At 42.4% G+C, this 25,341-nt stretch overlaps 1 protein-coding gene across 1 annotated transcript; it reads right to left on the reverse strand.

Annotated features, from left to right (window-relative positions):
- Positions 1 to 4,515: 4,515 nt before the first annotated feature.
- LOC308313342 (aspartate aminotransferase, cytoplasmic-like) lies at positions 4,516 to 22,848 on the reverse strand. The gene is made up of 9 exons (XM_080760433.1): positions 22,647 to 22,848; positions 17,909 to 18,090; positions 15,322 to 15,445; positions 11,938 to 12,050; positions 11,204 to 11,308; positions 10,746 to 10,896; positions 9,465 to 9,630; positions 8,453 to 8,595; positions 4,516 to 6,148 (listed from the first exon to the last, which is right to left on the reverse strand). Exons 1-9 carry the CDS (start codon positions 22,753 to 22,755, stop codon positions 6,009 to 6,011), a joined length of 1,233 nt encoding a protein of 410 aa, XP_080616559.1. The 5' UTR covers positions 22,756 to 22,848; the 3' UTR covers positions 4,516 to 6,008.
- Between the last annotated feature and the right edge of the window lie 2,493 nt (positions 22,849 to 25,341).

Raw genomic sequence — 25,341 nt, forward strand, 5'->3', positions numbered from 1 at the left:
TTGCTACGTTTAAATTTGAATCCTGAAAAGTAAACCGTTCTGAATCTGGACATATATTATTATGAGGTTTCCACCCGACAGAGACGATATTATGATCTCTCACCCTCCAGACCTACATGACACATTTGGGTATCATCCTTTTTTTCTTTTTTATATATATATATCTGTTCATCGATGATATATATACTATATTGTTGTATTATATTTCAAGTTGAAATAATACCTTTTTGGCTGCATGGACCAATACTATGGTGGGGTGGTGTGGGTTTAAGGTTTACGATGAAAAATGTTAAAAGTCCTCTTTACCACAGAGTCTCTGCCAATATGCAGTTATGCATGCTTTAGTTATTGCCAACTCAGCATGGTGCTCACTTTACAATGGTGATGGTGAACATACTCCCCTTAAAAGTGTGTGTGTGTGTGGGGGGGGGGGGGGGGGGGGGCACAGTGGTAAAGGTCACATGCCCACCACTGTGGAGACGGGTTCAATTCATCCACAGCTCCAGCTTGGCATGGCCAAGCACGCCAACGAACACGCAACGAACACGCAACAGCAACACCCCAAGTTTGGTCCAGGCGTTCCAAGTGGAACTGAGGATAGCATGTTCCTCCACATGCCTTGCGTGTTACTCACTGCCCGCGGGAGAAGAAGTGGCCATCACGCATCGGTGGACCCCCAAATTAACACATATTAGCCCCGCAGAACCCCCATTTGAAAGGATATGCCAGCGGGGACCACCCATGATGAGAGAAGGACCCCCCAGTTTGATATGAATTAGGGCCACGGTCCGCCCCAATTTGATAGCATTTTGATCTCTCGGTCAGCCTTGGACAGACACAACCCGGTTCCATTTGTACACTCAGAGGTACAGACCCATAAGTCTAATTAAGGGACCCTCTGAAGGACGCCCACTCTGAGAACTCTACACCAGTGGTTTTCAAAGTGGGATCCACCTTGACTTTATACGACGTGCTATTTTCTAAATATCTCAACAACAACAGATCCTGTATGGGGGAATCGATCTCTGGCCTAAAATCTCATCAGCTGGTGAGTCTGCTGGCCAAAATGAGTTGACGATGAGTTACACACTCTCCACAAGACCAACAAGTAAAGTCTGCCGATGACAGGCCATGACTAAATTGGGGGAATGAAAGACTGTGTAGGGGAGGGAGGGGGGAAAGCAGCTATTGTTGGCCAAGCATACTTTTATTCCTTTCTTGCAAATTGTCCCCTGAACAATGCAATCGCTGTGTATGAGAGCAATACTGAACTCCCAGATGACAGAGATTTGAATGTGAATTTAAGGACAAGAGGTTTATATGTCCAAGAGAATGTTGTGTATTGGTACTGGACACCAATAGAGCTTTTTTTTTTTTTAAAGTGATTAAAGAGACCAGCAGTGCTTGTTACAAACCTGAAGACAATTCAGATAATCAGACATAATTGGTGTTATTATGAAGCATTTCAAGTCCAAGTGTTCTGTGCAATGTTAGCCTATTTCTTCACTGGAATAAAAAACAAAATGCCTGCTCCATTTTACAGTGGCTTACCTTTTTATCCGAATGTTGAGGTCTCACTTATCCATAGCAAGAACGCTTGCACTGAAACATGCTTGCTCCATAGTTGAATGTGAGGTGAGGTGACACCTTGATGTTAAAATGCAGAATGTCATCTAAACTTGATTTGAACGTCTACCTCTACCCTACTATACCAATATAATATTGTAATGTTTTACAAATGTTAAATCTATAAGTTCTTCATGATTATTGTAAATACATACATGTTCAAATTAATTGAATAGTTAATAGAAATACAAGGTAGCCTAATATATGCATGCAGAAGACATTATAATGCATATTTGTATTTCTTTGTTGTTGGTGCTGCTGCATAATTGTAGCCTTTTTCAAGCATCACTTCATTAATAGGCGACTATTTGTTATACATAATACGGGGGTTTGACATATTAAGTGACCCCTTTTGAAAAGAGTATGCCCCCCTGCTGATTTGATTTGTGCCTGGAGACGGCACTGCCCCCCACTGTACTACTGTAGTCCTCCCTCCTGGAGGAGGTTGTAAAGACAACCAGATGCCTCCTCCTCCTCTGATTACACAGAGTCACCAGCTGCTGCTTCTTTTCATCTGACAGCGAGGAGGAGCTTAGCGTGCCGTTGGGTGCGGCGGCGGCGGTGACTCAACAGGCAGTTGCTAATAATAATACAGAGACAAGGACATTAAAACAACATCCTCCCGGCGGTGCCCGCACGTGCCACCTGCTGCCAACACTGCTAATTCAGTTAATTGCTTGTCGGACTCGGAGGAGCGCCCGGCCCAAGCCGGAGGCACCGCTACTACTGGTGGGCGTGAGTTTCACCTCAATATGCACCCATCCCATGCAGACACATTTTGACCTGAGATCAGATTCTAAAAATGGCTTCTACATCCTGACAGTTTTCTGAAAAAGCTATGTTTCTATGTCATTATGTTGCTGTGTCCAGTTATGGACTGGAGCTCAACATATCCCCCAAATTGTGTAAATGCATCTCTGGCTATAGAGATGCATTTACACAAAACAACCAAAAACCATATTTTTATTTATTTGTTTTACTTTTGGTGGAAGCCATTTCTGCCTGGACAGGCTTTTTCCTGTACTAGGCAAGCCTCTGTAAAAGCCTGATTTATACTGTCTGCCCCCCGATACGCAACCACATAAATCAGACTTGCTTTGCAGTGGGGGAAAGTAACTAAGTGCATTTACTCAAGTACTGTAGTTATCTTTAATGTACAGTTTTGAGGTACTTTTACTTTTCTGGAGTATTTCCAAATGTTAATACTTTTACTTCTACTCCACTTCATCTGAGAGGAAAATATTGTATCTTTACTACACTACAATTATTTGAAAGCTTTACTAGTTACTTTGTAGATTTATTTCATTACAAAACATACAGTAACCAACCACTTCAGCCCTACATCCATTTTGACAATTTGAAAATAGACACTCTATACGAGCTTGTAGATTAGCTATTTTCAAAAGATTTTTTATACATTTGAAAAGTTATGAAATGGGACATTCTGCCTAGTAGTTTCTACTGTTGGTACTTTAAATGCATTTTGATACTAATACTTGTTTTGTACTTTTACCCAAGTAAATTCCAGACATTTACTTGAGTAAATGTAGTAAGTAGTATACAGAAAAGTAGTAACAGAATATTTCCTTTTTAGTATTATTCCTGCCCATGCTGTGCAACACTTTAAAGGTAATTACTATTACATTGCAGTATTGAAATGCGAGTACTTTCACCACCACCACTGCTGCTGAAGAGAGCACCGGATGAAGGCGTAGCTAATCTGAGGGGAGGAGGAGGTAGAGAAAAGATCAACAGAGAAAGATGAGAGGAAAGCATCTGGCCGTGAGACGGATGGAGGACAGAGGAGGAAGGGGAGGAGTGGAGGAGGAGGGGTGGAGGAGTGGGAGGGGTGCTTTTGACTCAACCCATTGGCTAATGTAAGGTGGGTGGGAATGCAACATAACAAAGATGCTGAGTCACTTTACTGCATTGGAGCAGAGGCTATTACACAGACCAACCATAACAAAAGGTCACATTCACAAAGCCAAAACATTCACATTCATTGAGATAAAAAACACACTTCAGAAGGAACACAAAGGAGATTTGCACACTGTAGCTGCCTTAGGTGGAAATACTTGTGTTGGGATGTGCATTTAAGAGAGAGCTAGACTACTGATACAACCGACTACTCACACACCCCACTCTAAAAGTAAAGTATAATTTATGTTTAATCCAGTTTCAAATAAATACATTTTTGGCATTTATTTCTGTGTGTCGTCTCCCATATTTGTCATGATTTGAGTCAGTTCATGACAATACATACAAATTCGTGGCTCCTTGGTCCCATCCACAATAGAAGATCTAGAAACCTCTGAGCTTGTTGATCTGCCATTGTTGGCGAATATTTGCCTATTGTGGGTCGTGACATGACCAGAATAGGATGCTTATGGCCAGAATAGGATGCGTATGTGGTTAAATCAACATGTGCATTTTGTGTGCAGTTAAACGGTTTCCGTCTTCCAACCGTGATGTAGCTACTGGGGAAGACAAGGAGCCCAAACGTGGCTGCACACGAAATGGACATCATGTTTTTTTTTTTAAGAGGTTATCGAGAAAGAGATGAAAATGTTTCCCGAGACGGGATCATATTAAACTAATGTGCTATGGATACAGCACTGCATTGAAGTAAAAGATATTTTTGCATGAGCACATAACATTACAGCAATTATTGATCCGACGCATTGTCTTACATAACTTCTGAGCTATTCATCATAGGATGAAAAGGGTTGCATTTTAACGCTCCACTGGATTACGTTGCCTAGAATCCCCTAGACGACAAAAGATCATGAAAACTGATATTGAGGGGTTAGCATTTCATGGGCTCGGCTGTCTGTGCGAGCACATGTCTTTGTTGCTCGTTTTAGTAATACAAATCACATAGACAAAGACTTTTAGTTCCATAGTTTATCATTTATTTGAATACACATTACTCTATGCCATAAACAATGGCACATGAAGGAGTGTAACTATGTGCTAATCAGTTGTTCATGACAATAAACAACTTTGAGTGAGGGTTTCAGTAACATACGGGCACTGCAACAGAAATACAACCAAGAGGAGTCATTATTTGTGTTTGTCAAAACACCAAGAGGCGCTGAGCCCGTCACAACGTTGTCGGTGCTAAAAATCATACAGTATGTGCGGGTTTAAAATTATTACATACATTAAGATTGATTGTAGAATTGGGTTTTGAGAGTTAAAAGATAAGCCAATATAAAATGAAATGATCTGAAATGTTTTGCTTGTTGGGAGCACTTATCTGAAATGTTTTGCTTGTTGGGAGCACTAAGTATTCCCATTAACTTGCATGATGCCTGGTTACAGTTCTGTGTGACACAATTGTCACATCGAAACATGTATAATGGACATGATGGTGATGTGTTGACTGACTCAATATCAATTCTGTGAGTAAAATTTTGACGAGGGAAGACAAAAGACAAAAGGTTTCACAAGGTACAGAAAAATAATAAGACACAAAACAACTTGACCTGTAGGCACATCATCATGCACGAGTGGTCATTCATTTCATTCCAGTCACAAGGAACTCACAAGGAAAGACAATAAGTGACCTCATGACAATTCTATATTAGGCCAGATTTATACATACAATGAGTACATGTCACACACCAGAAAATAGCCGATCTTCAAACTTGTAGATCTTCTATTTTTGGCACGCAATCAAGTATAGATCAGGTTTTAGACTGGCCTAGAGTGAGTCGAATGTGCGTCTAAAGCAGTTTGTTCCTAACAGATAATCTAAAAAAACATTTTAAAAACAGTTAAAATAGTGAGGATGAGGCTATAATACACCAATGTTGTATTAAAAAGATTTCCGTCACAGTAACTCAAAAGCACTGCGATTTGTTCAGTCCTTTAGACAAATAATGGGCCAAACCCTACCCATCGAAGTGCAGGTCTGACTTCATAGTTGGGACGCAAAAACAAATCTATTGGGATAAAACAAAAATGTAAAAGAGAGTGACCAAAAATGATTTGTCAGGAGTCTTATTTGCCCATAGATGATGGGACAGTACTGTGGACTATAGAATGATACTATGTGAAATGTCTCAACTTCTTTACAACTTCTATATATACAAACATGTATGTGCTGTCCCGCTGATTACCGTTACAGAACATTAAAAGTACACAGAGAACCGAGTGCATGTTTGTTTTGTTCTTAAATATCACTTCATCAGATTGGAGGAGGCTCTGATTGGCTAAACGTATGGTTTAGCCAATCAGAGAGAGAGAGACGAGAGAAAAAAGTGCAACATTCACACAAAACACAAGGACGGGGGGAGAGAGAGGCGGCTCACACGATGATGCTTCCTGCGGCAAGACAGGGAGCGAGGAATTGGGCGGATGTGGAGCGGAGGATGGATCTACTGGACGTTGGAGACGGTGTCGTGGATGGACTGGGCTACGTAGTCGATGTTCTTGGAGGTGAGGCCGCACATGTTGATACGACCGCTGGCCATGAGGAACACGTGCTTCTCCTTGATCATGTGCTCCACCTGCTTAGCTGTGAGTGGTTAGGACAAACAAAAGCATAACGATGCTCATTGACGATTCACTCTAAAGCAAAGTGTCGTTTCCGTCGACTAAAACTAAAATTTCGTCGACTAAAATGTTCATCGACTACCTTTTTTCACTGCAGAAAAAACTAGAGTGTGTGAAAACTAAGCTATGGTGACAAAAACGAATACTAAAAATGTATTGACAATTTCGTCGACAAATAAAAACTAGACTAAAATGTTAGGAAGGGACTAGTGGACAAGAGATCCAGGATAAGTCATTTTACGTGTGGTTGCATGCTGAAAATAGCCGATCTATACAAGCTGCGACGCGCTGTGACTCGTGAGCTTGTAGATCTGCTATTTTCGGCAAGTGAAAAAAAAACTGTCATTACGAGACGGCATCAAGGCCCACCAAAATGCATTTTAGTCGACCAAATCAAATAGATTTAGTGGACTAAAATCTTATGACGTTTAGTCAACTAAAACTAGACCAACACTAAAACATTCCAGGTGACTAAAATGTGACTAAAATGTGACTAAAACTATTCAAGGGACTATGACTAAAACTAAAATCAAAATGTGCTGCCAAAAACAACACTGCTCTAAAGATACTGGTTCCTAAAGGGTGTCTGTGAATCACCTGTGCGAGCAGAGAGAGACCGCTTCATGTGTATATGCATAATATCGACATTCTTTTGTAAATTAATTTCTGACATCATACCAGTGCCACGCAAAAGTAGCAAAAATAGCAAAAATAGCCAACTATAAAAAATAAATAAAAAAACCAATGAATATGGTTAACAAGAGCTTCTTGTGACAAAATAATAACTACATCAAATCCACTGGAAAACTGTTCCTCCCCTTCTTGAAAAGTAACAGTTTTCTGCCCAACATCCCGCTGACGACTTTCTGACCCAAAAACCCAGTTCAGTCAGAGGAGCACGCTCGTCAACGCTTACATGCAGTAGCAGCTTAACCTATTTTGGATTGAAGTCGAAAAAAAAGAGTCTTCTAAATCCTAACCTTTTTCTGTTTCTATGTCAGTGGGGCTCAACCTTTTTCATGTCAAGGACCCCCAGAATTATCTCTATTGGGCCACGGACCCCCATCTCAAAATATGTAGTTCCAAAGACCCCCCCCAGAAGCCAATATTTTAGTTAAAAATGTTCGCTCTGAGTCTGAAATATATATTCAAAGATTTGTGCCACATTTTCACGATCTTTCAAAAATAGCAGACCTACAAGCTCGTAGCGCGCTATGAGCTTGTAGATCTGCTATTTTTCAATAGCTAAATTATAACACAATGTTTAAAACACCGCCTAAAATGGGTTAAGCAAAGCAATATATTTACATTTGGCAGTATATGCTTGTGTTCAGAAGCCTGCTGCTCTATCCAGCAGTAAGCAGGATGAATTAGGGGCATTCCAGCCAGGCAGAAAGACTGAACTGAGTAACACATTTAGGCCTGACCTCAAAATAAATAAAAAAAAATCTTTGTGTCATGAAAAAGGTCATATTATATATAGAATACATATTGTCGTGGGTGGAACTGCGGCCCCATTTCCACCAGTTCTTAGTCCCATGAGCCAGAGCTCTAAAATTGGAACGTTAATTATATGATTCGAGTGTGCAAAACCATATCTATATTAAATTGTTATCACCATGAAACTTCCCCAGTGGATTACTTACACGAAGACAATGATTTACTGTATTACAAATCTTACATTTTTAAATATGCAAATTAGGCATTATTTAGGAAAATATGCAAAAGACTTAAAATATGAAAACGCTACTAGGATACTGTGGAAGGGTTATCATTTTTTAATTTACTTAGTTATATTGATTCTAGAAACAATTTAACCCATTTTGGGTGGGAACCCCTTTTGGTGTTAGCTTGTAGGTCAGCTATTTTTGAAAAATCAAAGAACGACTGACATAGAAACATAGCTTTTTCAGAAAAAAAGGATTTAGAAGATATTTTTTGAATCTGATCTCTGGTCAAAATGGGTCTAAAAACTGGTTCAGAACTGAACCGGTTTCCATTGGGAACCAACCAGTGGGAAATGGGTCCAAAACTGTTACTCTTCAGGAAAAAAAAAAAAAAAAAAGTGTTCCAATGGAGTTATTATTTAGTCACAAGCTCAGCTCATAAATACTTCGTATTGGTTCAATAAAAACCCACAGATGCACTTAACCACTTTCACTTCAAAATGCTTCCAAAATAGCCGAACTACAAGCCCTTGCTTTTTTTGTGTGTGTGACGTGTGACATGTTGCGACGTGCACTTGTGCGAGTTGCATGCTACTCACGGTTGAGCCCGGTGAAGCTGAACATGCCGATCTGCTGGGTGATGTGGTCCCAGGTACCAGGGGTCCCCAGAGCCTTCAGCTTGGACTGCAACTCATCCCTCATCAGCAGAACTCTGTCCGCCATGGTCTTCACGTTGTCTTTCCTATGAAGGAAACAGAATGTGAAACGGTTTAGGATGGGCTTGGTGGAAGACAAACGGTGTCGGAAATGTAAAGGGGGAAAAAAATGGTACATTTTTTACATGCTTTTTGGGAATGCCCTGTGGTTTTACCATTCTGGAAAGAGGTACTGGGGAAACTTGGAGAATACTACCGGAATGCCCAAGGTTATATGTCTCTTGGGAGATGGCACGGTGCTGCCACAGGGGGTCACACCAAGGCACAACATGCATTAGTGACTGCAGGTCTTTATTACGGCAGCCAGGTTGATACTGAGAAACTGAGAAGAGCTCTGCTACGCCAGAGAGATCACAGACTGGACCCAGCTTATGACTGAAACGGCATCTTTTTTCGAATACTCAATTGCCAGGAGGAAGTTGGAACAATGTCAAAGGAAAGTTCCATGAAATATGAGACTACTTTTATTTGTATATTATTTAAAAGGATGGTTGCATTAACAATTTGTAGTTGGTAAATACATTACAGATGATATAATCACTATTGTCAACAACGGAATGTGGAGGGGTGGTTTTTTTGACTGCTTGTTTGTTTTTCTTGTCTCTTTCTTTTGTGTAAGTCATATGTATTTTTTATGCTTTATTGTAAAAATCAATTTTAAATAAAAATCTATTGTAGAGCATCTTGGATTCTGTGGTCTATTCGTTGAGTGTTTGGCTCCACGGCAGGGGGTCCTGTCACAAACCCCTGATAGGCGCAGACATGGAAGGGCAATTGGGCACACAACATTTTGGGGACATAGACACAGATGAACGCCAGACAGCTCATCCCCCTAAATGCCACAGCATTTAACAACTAAAATCTGTCTTTTTTTGTACTGTTGTGGAGCATATACCATTCGGCAAAGAGCTCGGGGCAGTTGAGGGTCTTGCTGACGATGCGTGCTCCCTGGGATGGAGGGTTGGACCAGGTGGTTCTGACGATCTTCTCCATCTGGGACAGAATGCGGGCAAGGTTCTCCTTGTCCTTGGCGACCACCGTCAGGTTCCCCACTCTCTCGTCTGACGGAGCAAACAGAGACATGCTTGACCCATTCTGACCTGAGACCAGATTCTACAAATGTCTTCTATATCCTGACAGTTTTCTGAAATTGTTTCTACGTATGTCAGTCGTTCTTCGATTTTTCAAAAATAGCAGACCTACAAGCTCGTAGCGCGCCACTCGGTGGCGCGCTATGAGCTTGTATATCTGCTATTTTTAAATAGCTAAAGCATAACGTAATGCTAACACCAAAAGGGGTTCCTGCCTAAAATGGCTTAAGGACGTGCATTTCTCAGTGTCCACATTGTAATTACAGGACAGTGTTTAAAACTCACTGGACCGTAGATAGTGGTAAAGGAATGTGAATCAAAGAGTTCTCACAGGTGGCTACAATTAGAAACTGGACCCAGTAAAAAGTAAAATGCACGCCCCCCCCTTTACTGTACATATTTATTTTGATCTCTAAACGTTTATATGATGTTTCTGCACAGTACTGTATATTTGTATGCCATTAATTAAATGTTCAGATTAATTGAATAGACCCCAATGGAAACCAGCCATATGCTTTATTGGGTTATAAATCCCGCAGACGTATTAAACTGTACTTTGCTGTGCTTTTTTTCTGCAAGTATTCGATCAAACGACAACTCGTCATCTGAGATATTGAATGAATGATTAAATGACCCACTCTCTCAAATATATTATGCAGAATGTCCTATGTTTAAAGTACAGGACATTTTTGTGTTTCAGTGCAAAGACTGCAGTGTCTGTTCCAAATTCAACACTATACCAAAGACTATAGAGCGTCGCAGTCGCGCCCCCTTTCAGAACGACGAGTGGCCCAGGAAATGATTCTCCGTTCATTTTCTCCATAGGCTTTTCAAAAAGTATTTATTTAAAGACGGTTGCGCCGCGGACAGAGCCAACTCGGCCTGCGACGCTCTATACCCAAAGACCCTGAGAATGATAGTTGGCTACCTGACACACACTGGTAAGCAGCCGAGGGTAAGAATTCGCTAAAGCAAATCCACTATGTAACACTATTTGGCTGGTAGTTTTTGCCCCAGGAGGTTGGTAAATTGCCCCGGTGGTTGGCAAATTGCCCAGGAGGTTGGTAAATTCCAGAACAACTTACTGTAAAGGCCGAAGTTCTTCGAGAACGACTGGGCCACGAAAAGCTCAAAGCCCTCGGACACGAAGTAACGAATGGCCCAAGCGTCCTTATCCAGACTGCCAGAGGCGAAGCCCTGATAGGCCGAGTCAAAGAACACAAACAGATTCCTCCTCTGTAGACACAAGAGACAGAAAAGGAACAATAATAATTGTACATTAATGTGCGTTTCATGAATCATGGATTAGAGCAAAATTAAAAACTCATGACTTCACTGCAATTTGTGAAACGGCATGAAAGGAGCCGTTCTTGAAGAGAAGATTATGGCTATAAACTTTGCTTTTTACAAAATATCCAAGAATTTAGGGTTTTAATGGGAGATGGTTCTGAACATGTATTCTATCGCTAGTTTGAGTACTCCAAAATAAAATACATCCAAATGACTCGGCCGTGAACTGAACTGAACTGAAATGCTTTTTTACCTTCATGACTTCGGAGATCTTCTTCCACTGGTCTGGGGTGGGGTCTGTTCCCGTCGGGTTGTGGGCGCAGGCGTGAAGGACAAACACGGAATGTTCTGGAGCGGTCTGCACATGAAGATTGGACAATGATTGGACATTTATATCCAGGCACGCGTCAAAATATTCAAGAAGGAAGCCCCATCATTACGAGCTCAGCTGGTATCACGTACTACAAATGTCTATCTACGTCCTGTAAGTAGACTTAGAAATAAAACTAGTGTTGACTAATCATCATTACAAGTGGCTCTTATTTTGTAACCAAACTGCCGTTCGAACTTCGAAGTGCTAGTATAACCAAGTAAACAAGAGCCCACGTGGATTAAACGCAAGCTTTTAGCCAAAGTTCATATTTACGATATGAAAGCCATGCATCTGTCACACTTTGGAATTACGTTAAACATGGAACCTTCGCAGCATTAGCTGAGTAATTCACTTGATCTGGGATTAAGTGGTACTGAATTTGAGGCTCAACAAAAGCCAATTCATCCTAGCGTTTGAGGACAATTTCACAATAAATTAAAATCTTTTAGTTAATTTTTTTAAATCACGATAAACGATAATAGCGATTATCGTCCCATCCCTAGGTCCATGAATGAACGAATGAAAGTTCATTCATTCCTAGATCCATGTGTAGATCAACGTCAAAGTCAGATTAACTCAAGGATGTTGCCGTGCCTCCTCCTTCCCAGACATACCTCTAGGTCGTTCAGAAGACCAGCGATGTCCAGACCTCGGTTGGCTGCGTCCCAGTAATGGTAGGGCCTGATGTCTGTGAAGCCAGCGTCAGCAAACACCGCATTGTGGTTCTCTGGAAGGAAGAGGATAAGTAGAACACAACACACATTCAGTGTTGTTTTCGTCGACTAAGACTAAAACTAAATAAAAACGAATCCATGATGACTAAAACTAAGACTAAATAATACTGACAATTTCGCCAACAAATAAAAACTAGACTAAAATGTTAGGAAGGGACTAGTGGACAAGAGATCCAGTTTTAAGCTGGGTTGCACGACGCGTTGCGAGATTGTATATCTGCTATTTTCAGCATGCAACCAAAGTGTAAAATGTGTCATTACAACGACATCAAGGCCTGTCAAAACACATTTTAGTCGACTAAATCAACTGTAGATTTAGTCGACTAAAATCGTATGACATTTAGTCGACTAAAACTAGACTAAACACTAGAACATTCCAGGTGACTAAAATGTGACTAAAACTAAGTGAAAACTATATTCAAGAGACAACGACTAAAACTAAAATAGAAATTTGCTGCCAAAAACAACACTGCACACATTACTCTACACATATAAAAACTGAAGGCTACTAGACTGAATCTTTAAAAAAAAACAGTCATCTACATCTACTTCTGTTTTCTACCCCCAGGAGAATGGAAGGCTAATATGTAACTGAGGCAGATATAATTATATGCTTTTTTTTTTTGGTTTGTTTCTCTTCCAAGAAAATGGGGAATCAGCAGGTGGACGAGGAAATTGTTGATCAAATATTTTTGATTGTATTTTATTTTACTTGTATATCATTGTCCTGTAATGTCATTCATGTCGAATGTCGTGTTTTTATGTTCCGTGTGGAGGACCCCAGGAAGACTATAGCTGCTGCTATGCACCAGCTAATGGGGATCCTAAAATAAAACTCTAAAACTCTAGATCAAAGCAAATCGACTCAGATTCAAATTAGTATTCCGTATATCGGAGGACAGATATAAAACCGATGTTCGGATGTTAGCGATGTTTGGATGCCATTTGCAATCATTTATGTACAGTATGCATGCTGAACAACGCCCCATCTGCTTCAATCATTCCATGATTAACCCATTCTGACCTGAGATCAGATTCATACGAGGTTTCCACTGGACACACACTGGTCTGATTAACCCATTCTGACCTGAGATCAGATTATAAAAATGTCAGTCGTTCTTCGATTTTTCAAAAATAGCAGACCTACAAGCTCGTAGCGCGCCACTCGGTGGCGCGCTATGAGCTTGTAGATCTGCTATTTTTAAATAGCTAAAGCATAACGTAACGCTAACACCAAAATGGGTTCCCGTTCAGAATGGGTTAATTAAAGTATATGTATCTTTAAAAAAAAATCACACCCGTGTGAACTGTGAACCGAGTGGTGCAACTCAAGAGTGGTGCAAAAGGTCTTCAGTGAATGCTGCAAGGTAAAGCATTTTTCATGCCATGATGGAAAACTTAACTAACTAACTAACAAACAAAGCGATCACATCCATCAGAAGGAGTACAAATCCAATATTGTTTGGGTTGGGCACAAGCACAATAACCCGCCACAACCCATCACATGCTGAAGGACACATTCCAGCGTGTTTCTCAAAGCCACTGGGAAGCTTTTCACTCTTCCTCCTCCTCACAACAATTTTATGGGCAAAGGGACTAAGCATTCTTTCTTGCGAACTCCTGCATATTTACACAGTTGGCACGCCACCGAGTATCGCGCTATACGAGCTTGTAGGTCTGCTATTTTTGAAAAATCGTGAAAATGTGCCACAAATCTTTGAATATATATTCTTTCAGAGCCAACGTTTTTAATCTTCGCTTCGGAGGGGTTCCTGGAACGACATATTTTCAGATGGGGGTCGGAGGCCGATTACATAACATTTTTGGGGTTCTTGACATGAAACACTGAGCACCACTGACACAGAAACATCTTTCAGAAAACTGTCAGAATTTAGAAGACATTTTTAAAATTTCGATGTCAGGCCTAAATGGGTTAATGTACACACCGTCCTTCCCAAATAAACGAATACATGAAAAGACAACAGAGCCATGGGATTCAGGTTACAACGTGGGCCCTAAAGGGCAAGACCATTTTGGTAAGAGGTTTGAGTTGTGGTTTTCTTGCCCATGATTTAACTCCAAAAAAGGTGTACAAGAAAATCAACAATAGCTCCGTTGACTAGAAATGGATGCTGCTTACCGTACTTACATTGTACAGTGAAACGGCTCTCAAAGTCACACTTTTAAGCATCAAAGCATCATAATGAGTACCATTTTTTAAATAAATATGTCAGCTTCCTGTTGATTTTGCAGAAAATAAATCTGGACTGGATCCACACATCCGGATCCAGATCTTCAAAATAGTACCATCAATAGGAAGTTGACAGTTTTATAAAAACAAATAAAAGATAGTACCGGGTTTGGTAATGTTCTGCATCGTCAGAATCAGCTTTGTTCGCACACTTTACGGGCTAAAAGAGCATCTGCATATTTTGATTATGAATTTCTAGACCGCAATTCTTTTAGATTTTTTGCCCACCTTTGGAGTTATACCATGGCACGGTAATGCAGAAGAATTATTCATTTTACTATATCGTTACATGTTTGCTTATATGCAACCTTTATATTTTGCCATCAATTATAGTACTTATAAAATACATTATGATATTTGGTAGCTTGTAAGAGAGCCTGACAGCTATTGCTTATGTTTATGTTACAGCCTGTGTCGTTATGGTTCAGCTTGTGCTTGAAGCAGCTTACAGTATAATTATTAATTATGGTCTGAGCCATGTGCACGTTGGCAACTACCGTACCACCGACCACCGAGTGTTTTTCCACTTCTCCCCGTGACCTAAAATATTGTCTCGACTCCCCCGTTGCCTCATCGATTACTGATTGATCCAGAATTCCACAACAGAAACTACACAGAACAGCCCCAAACCTCTACCAAAGTGTTCCAGCCCTTTAATAACACATTTTGGCCTGATGTAGAATGTCTCCTAAATCCTCCAGTTGTCTGAAAAGACCTCATGTTTCTATATCAGTGGTGCTCAATATTTCATGTCAAGGACCGCAAAGATTATATGTAATTGTCCCGCCGACCCCCATCTGAAAATATGTTGTATGACCCCCCCCCCAGAAGCAAAGATTTGAGTTAAAAACGTCCCAAAAAAATATATATATATTCCAAATTTGCGACACATTTTCAAGATCTTTAAAAAATAACAGACCTACAAGCTCGTAGCGCGGCACCGAGTGGCGCGCTACGAGCTTGTAGATCACAGCTATGAAGTATGAGGCCGGGCCCCCGAGCTTCATACTAACCCCAGGTGGGCGCAGAGACATAGATGGGAGTTGCCGTATTGTTGACGCCGTTGTACCAGCGACGCAGGAACTCTGCCCCGATCCTCAGGGCGCCGGTCCCTCCCAAAGCCTGGACTCCTCCTACCTGGAAGATATTAAAAAAAAACAAGGCACATGGGTCCCCAAGGTCGCATATTAAGAGAAGTCTCAAGGTGAAACAAGGAGCTGGGAAAAAAGCTTAGATAACACGTATAGTCTGACCCTGGAAGAGACAAAGCAATCGGTTTGCCTGCAAACGAGGGGGAAAAAATAACACAAAATTGCAGTAAAAAGGTTGATGCAATCAACTATTGTATTATTAGAATTTGGGGTTGTACTTGTAAATAGCCATTTTATTATTTCCATGATAAATTGTTTAATCTGCTTTTTAACCCATTTTGGGGCGGGAACCCCTTTTTTATGTTATGCTTTAGCTATTGAAAAATAGCAGATCTACAAGCTCATAGCGCGCCACTCGGTGGCTTGTAGGTCTGCCATTTTTGAAAAAGATCGAAGAACCACTGACATAGAAACATAGCTTTTTCAGAAAACTGTACATTGTGTTAGTGTATTTACGAATCGACCAACAACAATTATGGACTCAAGGAGAGCAAATTACTATCCTGGCTGTAAATCTAGGGTGCAGCCCTGGGATATATAACCGTCAACTTATTGTGTTTGAGAGTCTGAGCCAAAAGACAAATGCAAAGAAGTTAAACGGCTAAATACCGTTGTCTCAGCTCTCATGGGCAGTCTAACTGGATAAAATGGGGTGCGCACGCTTATCCGTCATTACATACAGTACCATAAGACAGATATATGGGGAAAGCGATCGGATTAAGGTTGGCGAACATGCGTCAAGGTTGGCGACCGGATTAAGGTTGGCGAACATGCGTTAAGGTTGGCGAACATGCGCTAAGGTTGGCGAACATGCGTTAAGGTTGGCGAACATGCGTTAAGGTCGGCGAACATGCGTTAAGGTTGGCGAACATGCGTTAAGGTTGGCGAACATGCGTTAAGGTCGGCGAACATGCGTTAAGGTCGGCGAACATGCGTTAAGGTTGGCGAACATGCGCTAAGGTTGGCGAACATGCGCTAAGGTCGGCAAACATGCCTTAAGGTTGGCGAACATGCGCTAAGGTTGGCGAACATGCGTTAAGGTTGGCGAACATGCGTTAAGGTCGGCGAACATGCGTTAAGGTCGGCGAACATGCGTTAAGGTCGGCGAACATGCGTTAAGGTTGGCGAACATGCGCCAAGGTTGGCGAACATGCGTTAAGGTTGGCGAACATGCTTTAAGGTCGGCGAACATGCGTTAAGGTTGGCGAACATGCGTTAAGGTCGGCGAACATGCGTTAAGGTCGGCGAACATGCGCTAAGGTTGGCAAACATGCGTTAAGGTTGGCGAACATGCGTTAAGGTCGGCGAACACGCGCTGCTCTGTGCTTGCGGTTATGGTTAGGTTAGGGTTTGAGGTGGGTTGTCGTTGTCGGACCAAACAGTAGCCGAAACTAAAGCCTGCACCCGAGAAAAGTATGTTTCATAATATATCATTTAGTAGCGAAGGGGAGACGAGAGAAAAGAATAATCTCTCATACAGCGGTATGACATCAATGCGTTATCTTTTATCCTCTATCTGGTTCGACCGCAATGTCACCTGTCTTCTGTTTGGACCCGTGCATTGCGCTTTTTGTGCAGATCAACCCATTAAATCCGTTTCATTATAGAGTTCTGCATTGGATATTAAAATAATAGCAGATATACAGGCTCACAGCGAGTCACTTGGTGCCACGCTGCAAGCTTGTACATCTGCAAGATCGTAGCGCGCCACCGAGTGGCGCGCTACAAGCTTGTAGGTCTGCTATTTTTGGAAAAAATCGAAGAACCACTGACATAGAAACATAGCTTTTTCAGAAAACTGTCAGGATGTAGAAGACATTTTTAGAATCTGATCTCAGGTCAAAATGGGTTTTAATCATAGACTGTAAAAAAATATGGACAAAGCGTTCCCCGGGTCTAACATGAACGTAAAATGAAGCCTGTCAGTCCTTGAATTGTAAATCGCCATCTTTCTAGATCCGTTTGGGCCCAGCTGAGCCATTGGCTGGCCCAGACAACGAGGCGGGACTTCCCCCCTTCTTCTTAGTCGGTTTTTATTTTGACTCAAGTGGGAGGGGAATCCCGATCATAGACTGTAACGGTAGCCACGCCCCTCAGAACATACGCGACTTTATGGTATTTTTTTAAATAAATGGGACCATCATTTTCCAAAAAGAATATTATGACATTAGAAAAGAGTCTTTAAACTAGTGACTGGAAGCAGAAAGTATTCATGACCATGTTTATTAAGGTAATACAGTCTAGGTGAAGTTGGGCCCAAATACATTGACTTCTATGGGGCTATGGGTTTTTTTGGGCCCAATGACAGCGCCACAACAGGCCATTATATGAACTTTCAGGAAATCCCGATTTCCTTAGTGGCTTCACGAAATATCTGTCTGACTGCCCCCCTGGTTTTAATAAAGCGCTCATTCAATAAATCAATCAAATAGAAACAATCCTCCCCTACCCTGTTGTCCTTGATGGCAGCGCTGTCCTCTCCCAGGGCCACCATGGAGGACGCGGAGCGGAACTCGGGCAGGCCCAGGATGGGCAGGTACTCGTGGTTCAGACTGTCGTCCTCCACGATCAGCTTCTCCACCTTCTTCACCACCGGCAGCACCCAGGGCAGGCAGTCATCCGTACGGTACGCTGGAGGGAGGGGGACACAGGGACATCAGTACGGTACGCTAGAGGGAGGGGGACACAGGGACATCAGTACGGTACGCTAGAGGGAGGGGGACACAGGGACATCAGTACGGTACGCTAGAGGGAGGGGGACACAGGGACATCAGTACGGTACGCTAGAGGGAGGGGGACACAGGGACATCAGTACGGTACGCTAGAGGGAGGGGGACACAGGGACATCAGTACGGTACGCTAGAGGGAGGGGGACACAGGGACATCAGTACGGTACGCTAGAGGGAGGGGGACACAGGGACATCAGTACGGTACGCTAGAGGAGACAAGCAGAGAGAATCAGGCCTCATTTATAGTAAATTTATTGCACAACTGTGTCTTCTTGACGAAGAAGAGGGGAGGGAAATCACACCCGGTGCAACTATACTTTTATTTACTGTACTGTACTGTACTGTACTGTACTGTACTGTACTGTACTGTACTGTACTGTGCTCAGTACAATATTGGCCTGTGAGATGTAGTGGGGTAGTAGCTGGTGTCCTGCTGGGTGTAATAACAAGCACAGTTGTTGACTTAAGCACAGGGTTGTAATGACCCCTCCTGGTGGGGGTGTGTGTGTGTGTGTGTGTGTGTGTGTGTGTGTGTGTGTTCAAAACAGCTGCAGGGGTCAACTCAATAGGTCATACTCTGACATATAGGGACAAACAGACCAAACAGACCTGCAGAGCCCCACACACACACACACACACACACACACACACACACACACACACACAAGATTAGCCTTTAGAGCAGGGGTCTTCATCTTTTTTCAGGCCAGCTGAAAGAGATGAAGCAGGGACGCACCACTACATATTATATATATAATTGTGTTTCAAATCAAACTTTTTCATAGATAGTTTAATAGACTCGTTTGACAGCACTAGCATTGTGTAGCGTACTAGTGTTGGATTCACTCTATTGCTATTTGTGGCTAAGTTCTCCTCAGAATAGGGATGCTAGGGTTCAAGCCAATGCTAGGGTTCAAGCCAATGGCGTAAAACAAAACCTATTACACAACGATCCTGGGGTCCGGCCTGGACCAGACCCCTGCTTAAGAGACCACATCCTCTGTGCTGCCTATTAATCAGCTAAACATCCCAGACTATAGAGTGTCACAGTCGTCGTTGTCCCCCCCCCCCCCCCCCCCCCCCCCCCCCCCCTCGAGAGACCCAGAAAATAAATCCCTGTTCATTTTCCTATTCATAGACTTTTCAGAAAGTATTTATTTATTTACGCCGCGGACAAAGCCAACTTTTGTCGTGACAAATCATGACAATAAACACAATGTTTTGGGCCGAACAAAGAATTAGAAAAAACCGGCAGGTTACAACACTTTTGTTGTTTTTCTTCTTTGTAGTTATTTGTTTGGTCCAAAATATTGTGTTTGTTGTCATGATTTGTCACGACTCGAGTTGGCTTCGTAAAAGGTCGCTTAATTAAAAGGTCTTTAAATAAATACTTGTTGAAATGTCTATGGGGAAAAATGCATTGGGATTCATTTCCTGGGCCTGGCGTCGTCATGAAAGGGTCGGGACTGCGACGCTCTATAGTGGGCATATAGCATAACCTCTTCCCTCTAGTTTCTACCCGAGAGATTTTTTTTTTGCACTTTACCATTTCCGTCATTGCCTTGCACGACTCTGCCGAGGTCACCTTGACTAGCGTGGGATCGACTGTGCATGTCTGAGGGACACGTCGCGCGGGGAACTCGCGTCCCCTCAAATGAAAGCAGTCTGATCTGTGAGCAGGGCACACTGGGCACAGTGTATCAGGTGACCACTGCCAAGTTCATTTAAATGCCACACATCCACCAGACTGGAGGAATTCATTATTACAACAATCAACACATTGCCAATAAGTAACTCATTTTATTATAAAAGAACATTCACTATCACCATAGGATTCTGTTCTAAGGTCGACCTTAAAGAGCGTGTGCGTCAGTTTAGAGCCAGCATAAAACAGCAGAGGCCCGTCTGCAAATTCACTGCAGTGAAGCCTTTTCATATCAAGGACCCCCAAGTTTGATATGCATTATTTAGGCTATGGACCCAAATTTGATATTTATATATTCTACACAGAGTTGCAGATCCGTAAGGGTCCATTTGTCCTGAACTGGGGACCCTCTAAAAAACACCCTCAAAGACCCCTGGAGGTCCCGGGACCACATGTTGAAAACCAGAGTCCTAAAGTAAGAACAGTCTTGTGAGTGGAGGATTACAGGGTTTGAAAGCATGAGTCAGCTAAGAACATTCTCTGCCGATCCATGCAGCGGTATGGACTCGCCTGATCATTTCCCAACACAATGCATTAAGTATTAGGTATGGTGGCAAAGTTCATATAAATGTAATGTTACTATACTTGCCAAATGCCAATTTAACATAGTAATTACTGTGACACTCTCCAGGAGGCTGGGAAGAGCACCTGTTATTGTTAACCGTTTGGTAATTACAAACCCCCGCAATGGCCCGCATAGCACAGCTGATTCACATGAAACCATTAAACCTATTTGTATTACGCCAACTGTGAATGTTAGTCGGCTATACAGTATAGGACCGTGAAAGGGCAGACCACATGTCACTTCTGTGTTGTTCCGAAAGAGTTATAAAGCTGGGAGGCAGGCACACTGCTGGCTCTGTAACCTGATGACGATGAGGACTACAAATAAAGAATGGATTGATCCATAAAAGATGGTTTTGCGGCATGCGTTTTCATTCTCTGCTGAATATTATTAAGTAAGATCAAAAACGTCCATTACAGTAGGCCTGTGTGTGTGTGTGTGTGTGTGTGTGTGTGTGTGTGTGTGTGTGTGTGTGTGTGTGTGTGTGTCTGGCGCAGTAAGCCATGATTACAGGACATGGGTGAGGCACTCTGAATCTCTCATGTCATGTACCGTCCGTTACGTATATGACCTAACTGGTGTAGAGAAATATTGTGGCAACAAGACTGAAAGACGCATGCAACACAAAGACAATTAGATGCCTTAAACCTGAAAACATCACCTGTCCCTCTCAATGGGTAACCTTTAATAGGTATATCGGGAGAGGCTTGTTGTGCGGCTTTAGCCAATAACACGGTTACAATGTGATATAGACCCCTGGGAGATGGATGCTGAGGTGGAGGTTTACCGCACAAACGGACACACCCAAGCCTTGCTGCTCATACGCCGATTTTGAGCACCGGCCTGCCCGTGAATGATGGCACACCCAGTTATGCGCATCATTGTGAATGTCTCAGAACATCATTGTGATGTCAGAACAAGGCCAGCTCCATATATGGAGATCTATAGGGGCCCTGTCCAGAGCCTGGGCAGAAGCTGGTTCTGGACAACCGGCTATTCCGACGGACTCGACACCGGGCACGGCACTCCCTATGGTGGTGTCGTGTCGCGTGTGTCAAATTTGAAGTCGGTGAGGGGAACTGTTTTCGAGTTACGTGGATTACAGTCGTATGTACAGACACACGTACAGAGGCATTTCTTGTAAAATGGGGTTTACAAAATCGCCCATCACAGGCAGCGTGATTCATGAAGGGTGATTTGACCCGTCCCGAAAGAATTGTCATCAGTCATAATTCCAATCATCTCTGAGATGACCTAATTAGCCTTGGACCAAGACTATCATATACTCGTCGAAGTCACTGAACGGCCCTGCGTACCGAACTGTTTCAAATTTGACCACAATGCAGGAGGAGGCAGCAGCGCGACCCGTTAATAAAAAAAAACACTTAGAAAACAAATCACCTGCACAGAATTTCTTGACAGAACGTACGTAGTTCATAACATGTCTACGGTGGATTTTTATGAAACAAAAGCTTGGCAGATTGAGAGGGCAATTCAAGCTTTCCCTACACCTGTTCAATGGAGGGTATTGCAACTCTAGATTCATCCCATTATAAAAGAAATCTAGAGTTGCAAATTATAATATATGACTGACAGCCTTGTATCAAGGCTAGCCATTTTCCAGGATTACACCAGCGAAATCAAATATCATCCTTTGAAATTCAGCACCTGGCATGACGAAGCACCAGGACTTAGTATAGTACCAGTACAAGAGCAACTATCATTTTTAGTAAGCAAAGCAGTCATTTCTGAATGAGCTCCTAACTGCACAATCTAACCTTCAAGGCTATCATATACTGTGTTTTATCGAATCTGAACTGGTCCAAGGCTACGGCCAAATGCCAATGCACTTGGCACGGACATATACGTAACGTTACTGTAGTAGTTTGACAGCTGGCTAGCAGCAGAGAGCTCAAAGGCAAAGCTAAGGTCAACTAAAGGATGTATAAAAGAAAATACGTTGGCATGTCATTCAAGATAAGTAACCCCCACTTATAATATCCCAGCTGCTTAAATGTGGACCAGCATTCTAGAAGACGACATTTGCATGGCAAGCTAAAGCAAAGCACAAGAACAGCTGAGTATCCTCAGGAATCTGCACTGTTAGCATTAGCATTAGCTCTGGTCCATTCTAACGCTATGGACCAGAGCTACCACATTAGCATGATATAATAGTCTCAATTCGTACCTCCAACTCCCAGGTTCACCTTCTGCGGATGGGGGTCTTCTCTGAAGTCAGCCGTCAGCTTGAAGACAGCCACGGGCGGGGCCTGGGGGACTTCGCTGAAGATGGACATGCTCGTATAACGGGGACGGGGGTACAGTGACTGCAGTGACGGCTGTGGGGAGACTGAGAGCCGGGGGCCTGGGAATCACCTTCAACCGGCCGCTTTCAGGACGAAATGGGTGTGAATCCAACAACCAATTGAAACGCAAGGGGGGGATAACAACACTGGATGCGGCCAATCAGGGTGGAGCAAAAGTCGCGTCACGCACTCGACCTTTAATCTCTTACCCTGACGTCTGCCTGACGTTAAAAGCCTGGTGACGCGAGGTTAGTGGTTACCCTGACCAGAGCCATGTGACCCTGACCAGAGTAATCTGGTCTTTTTCCCCCTCACTGTATAGGCCTATGTTTCTTTTCCCTTTTAACCTCTATGATGATTTCCTGTTTTGACTATATAGTTGTGTATATTCGTATGTCTCTAATTGTTTTGATGAATTGAAAATGGTGGGCCCTATTGCAAACAAAGTGTAATGCTTTATGGTGTCGTCCACTCACAGTTAACAGTTGTTGTATTAATTGAGTTGTACTTGAAATGTACTGTAATTCTGCAAACTGTTAATAAATCAATCAATCAATCAATCAATCAATCAATCAATCAGAGTGTGACACTATAGTGTTGACTCCCATAGTCCCATTTTAACAATGGAATTATGCGGAAGTGCTCAATCTAGCTATCTCAATCTTAGAGTATCTCAATCTGATCTCGATCGAACTCAAATTCTCAGTGGGATACTTCCAAATCCAATGTTTGGAACTATAGCCCATAGCGCCTGCTTTGCGGCGAGATAAAAGCGTGTCGCCACTCTCTTTACTAGATTACTCTGACCCTGACCAGAGCTTGACGTGTCCCTGCTGATTATTAGTGATAAAACTCAAAACTGATATGTAGCCTATAATGGTGAATTTGGATTACTAGAGCAGTGACGGTTGGGCACTGGCCTACTTTGAAGCGTAAATTGGAAATGCATGCCCCACCCAGTTATTATGCCCATATATGGAGTTCTTTGTCAGGCATGCCCAAATCAGGGGAGGATTATCCAACGGGCCTGTTGGGCCCAAGCCCAGGGGCCTCTGAGCTAGGGGGGCCCCTGAGCTTCAGCCTCCGGCTCAAGCTTAGGGGCCCCCAGAAAGTGCAAAGTTAATAACAGTTATTACCTTCCAACTCTTTGCCAGTAATGAGCTTATCAATGATAAGCTCATTACTGGCAAAGAGTTGGAAGGTAATAACTGGAAGGTAAAAATAAAATAACCCCAAATGTCCTAAACCAGTGGTTTTCAACTGATTGTGAATGAGGCACCCGCCACCCTGATTTGGAATCAACCTGGGTACCACTGTTGAGTTGGGTGGGGATATGGGCTAATATTATAGTGCTCTTTTATCACTTGCTATGCATCCCATGTGTATATACAACATGATACATCCCTCTGTGTCTCAACTCTCAACCAATGGTCCATTGACTAATAATGTCCTATAGTAATGACTCACCCAGGCATTCCGGTGAACTTCCCCCTCTTGAGATTTTAACTCCCTTTTTCTGTTGAATTTCTTGACCTCCCACTTGTCAGTAAATGACTGCATGGACGGTCATCAATGTCACCAGGTCATTCAGTTTACTGTTTCTCAACTAGTAGGACCATGTTGCATTACTAAATGCATTACTAAATGCATTTATATTAGGATGGTGACGTTTGAATCATTTTGGATACGCCTGTCGCCGATCCCACTCTATACTTATCAACCTGAATTGATTCAATATGAACCTTGTATATTATAAAATGTGCAAAAGGCAGATCCCACCACCAGATGTCAGTAGAGCCAAGCAATGAAATTAAATGTAGCAACATTGTACACTGTGAGAATGACTTGTCGCTCTCGCCATGATCTCAATTCAATTTCAATTCAATTCAACTGGCTTTATTGGCATGAGAAAACATACGTTAAAATTGCCAAAGCAAAAAGTGGAGCAATACTATCAAAACAAACTGTAGGCCTATGTAGAATTGAAAGTCAGAATCTCCAACTCCAATAAATCAATTTCTCTGAACCGAAATGTACCTAAACTTAACCTTAACCCTCCCTTTAACCCTATAGTAAACTACAGTATGCCTGCCCGGGAGCCAATCACACATGGTAAGTTATAAGTATTGTAGAAGAGATGGGGTGTGATATTCATATTAAGCGCAATATTTTTGTGGTGTGTTGAATATAATGTTGAGTGAGAAATGTAACTTATATGATGTTAGGTTAGTAATAGGCTATATTGAGAATGTATAGCTAATAGGGTTAATTACTGTTAATTGAGGCTGCACGTGTAGGGCATCAGTTAGTTGGGCTTGGAGCAACAAGCTGTATAAGCACCTAAGTTGTTTGCTTTAGTTTAGTTTGCTGTCAAGTTGTATTTTCATTTTCAATATGTTGGTAAAGCCTTATTTTGTTATTTAAGGCCTTCACTATTTATACTGCACTGTAGGCTATAACTGTTGGGGCGGCAGTGGCTCAGGGCGGTAGAGTGGCCGGAGAACCGCATGGTTCCCAGTTCGAACCTGGGCTCGGGCTCCCCCAGAGCAAGACTCTGAACCCTTAATTGCTCCCGAT

The sequence above is a fragment of the Protomyctophum bolini genome (assembly GCF_963924005.1).
Source record: "Protomyctophum bolini genome assembly, chromosome: 3".
Taxonomy (NCBI): domain Eukaryota; kingdom Metazoa; phylum Chordata; class Actinopteri; order Myctophiformes; family Myctophidae; genus Protomyctophum; species Protomyctophum bolini.

Excerpts from the sequence above, each read along its gene's own strand:
- LOC308313342 (XM_080760433.1), bottom strand. The coding sequence starts at position 22,755 with ATGTCCATCTTCAGCGAAGTCCCCCAGGCCCCGCCCGTGGCTGTCTTC. Across the intron at positions 18,091-22,646 it reads GGTGAACCTGGGAGTTGGAG|CGTACCGTACGGATGACTGC; the intron begins GTACGAATTGAG and ends CCCTCCCTCCAG. Across the intron at positions 9,631-10,745 it reads GAAGAACTTCGGCCTTTACA|ACGAGAGAGTGGGGAACCTG; the intron begins GTAAGTTGTTCT and ends TTGCTCCGTCAG.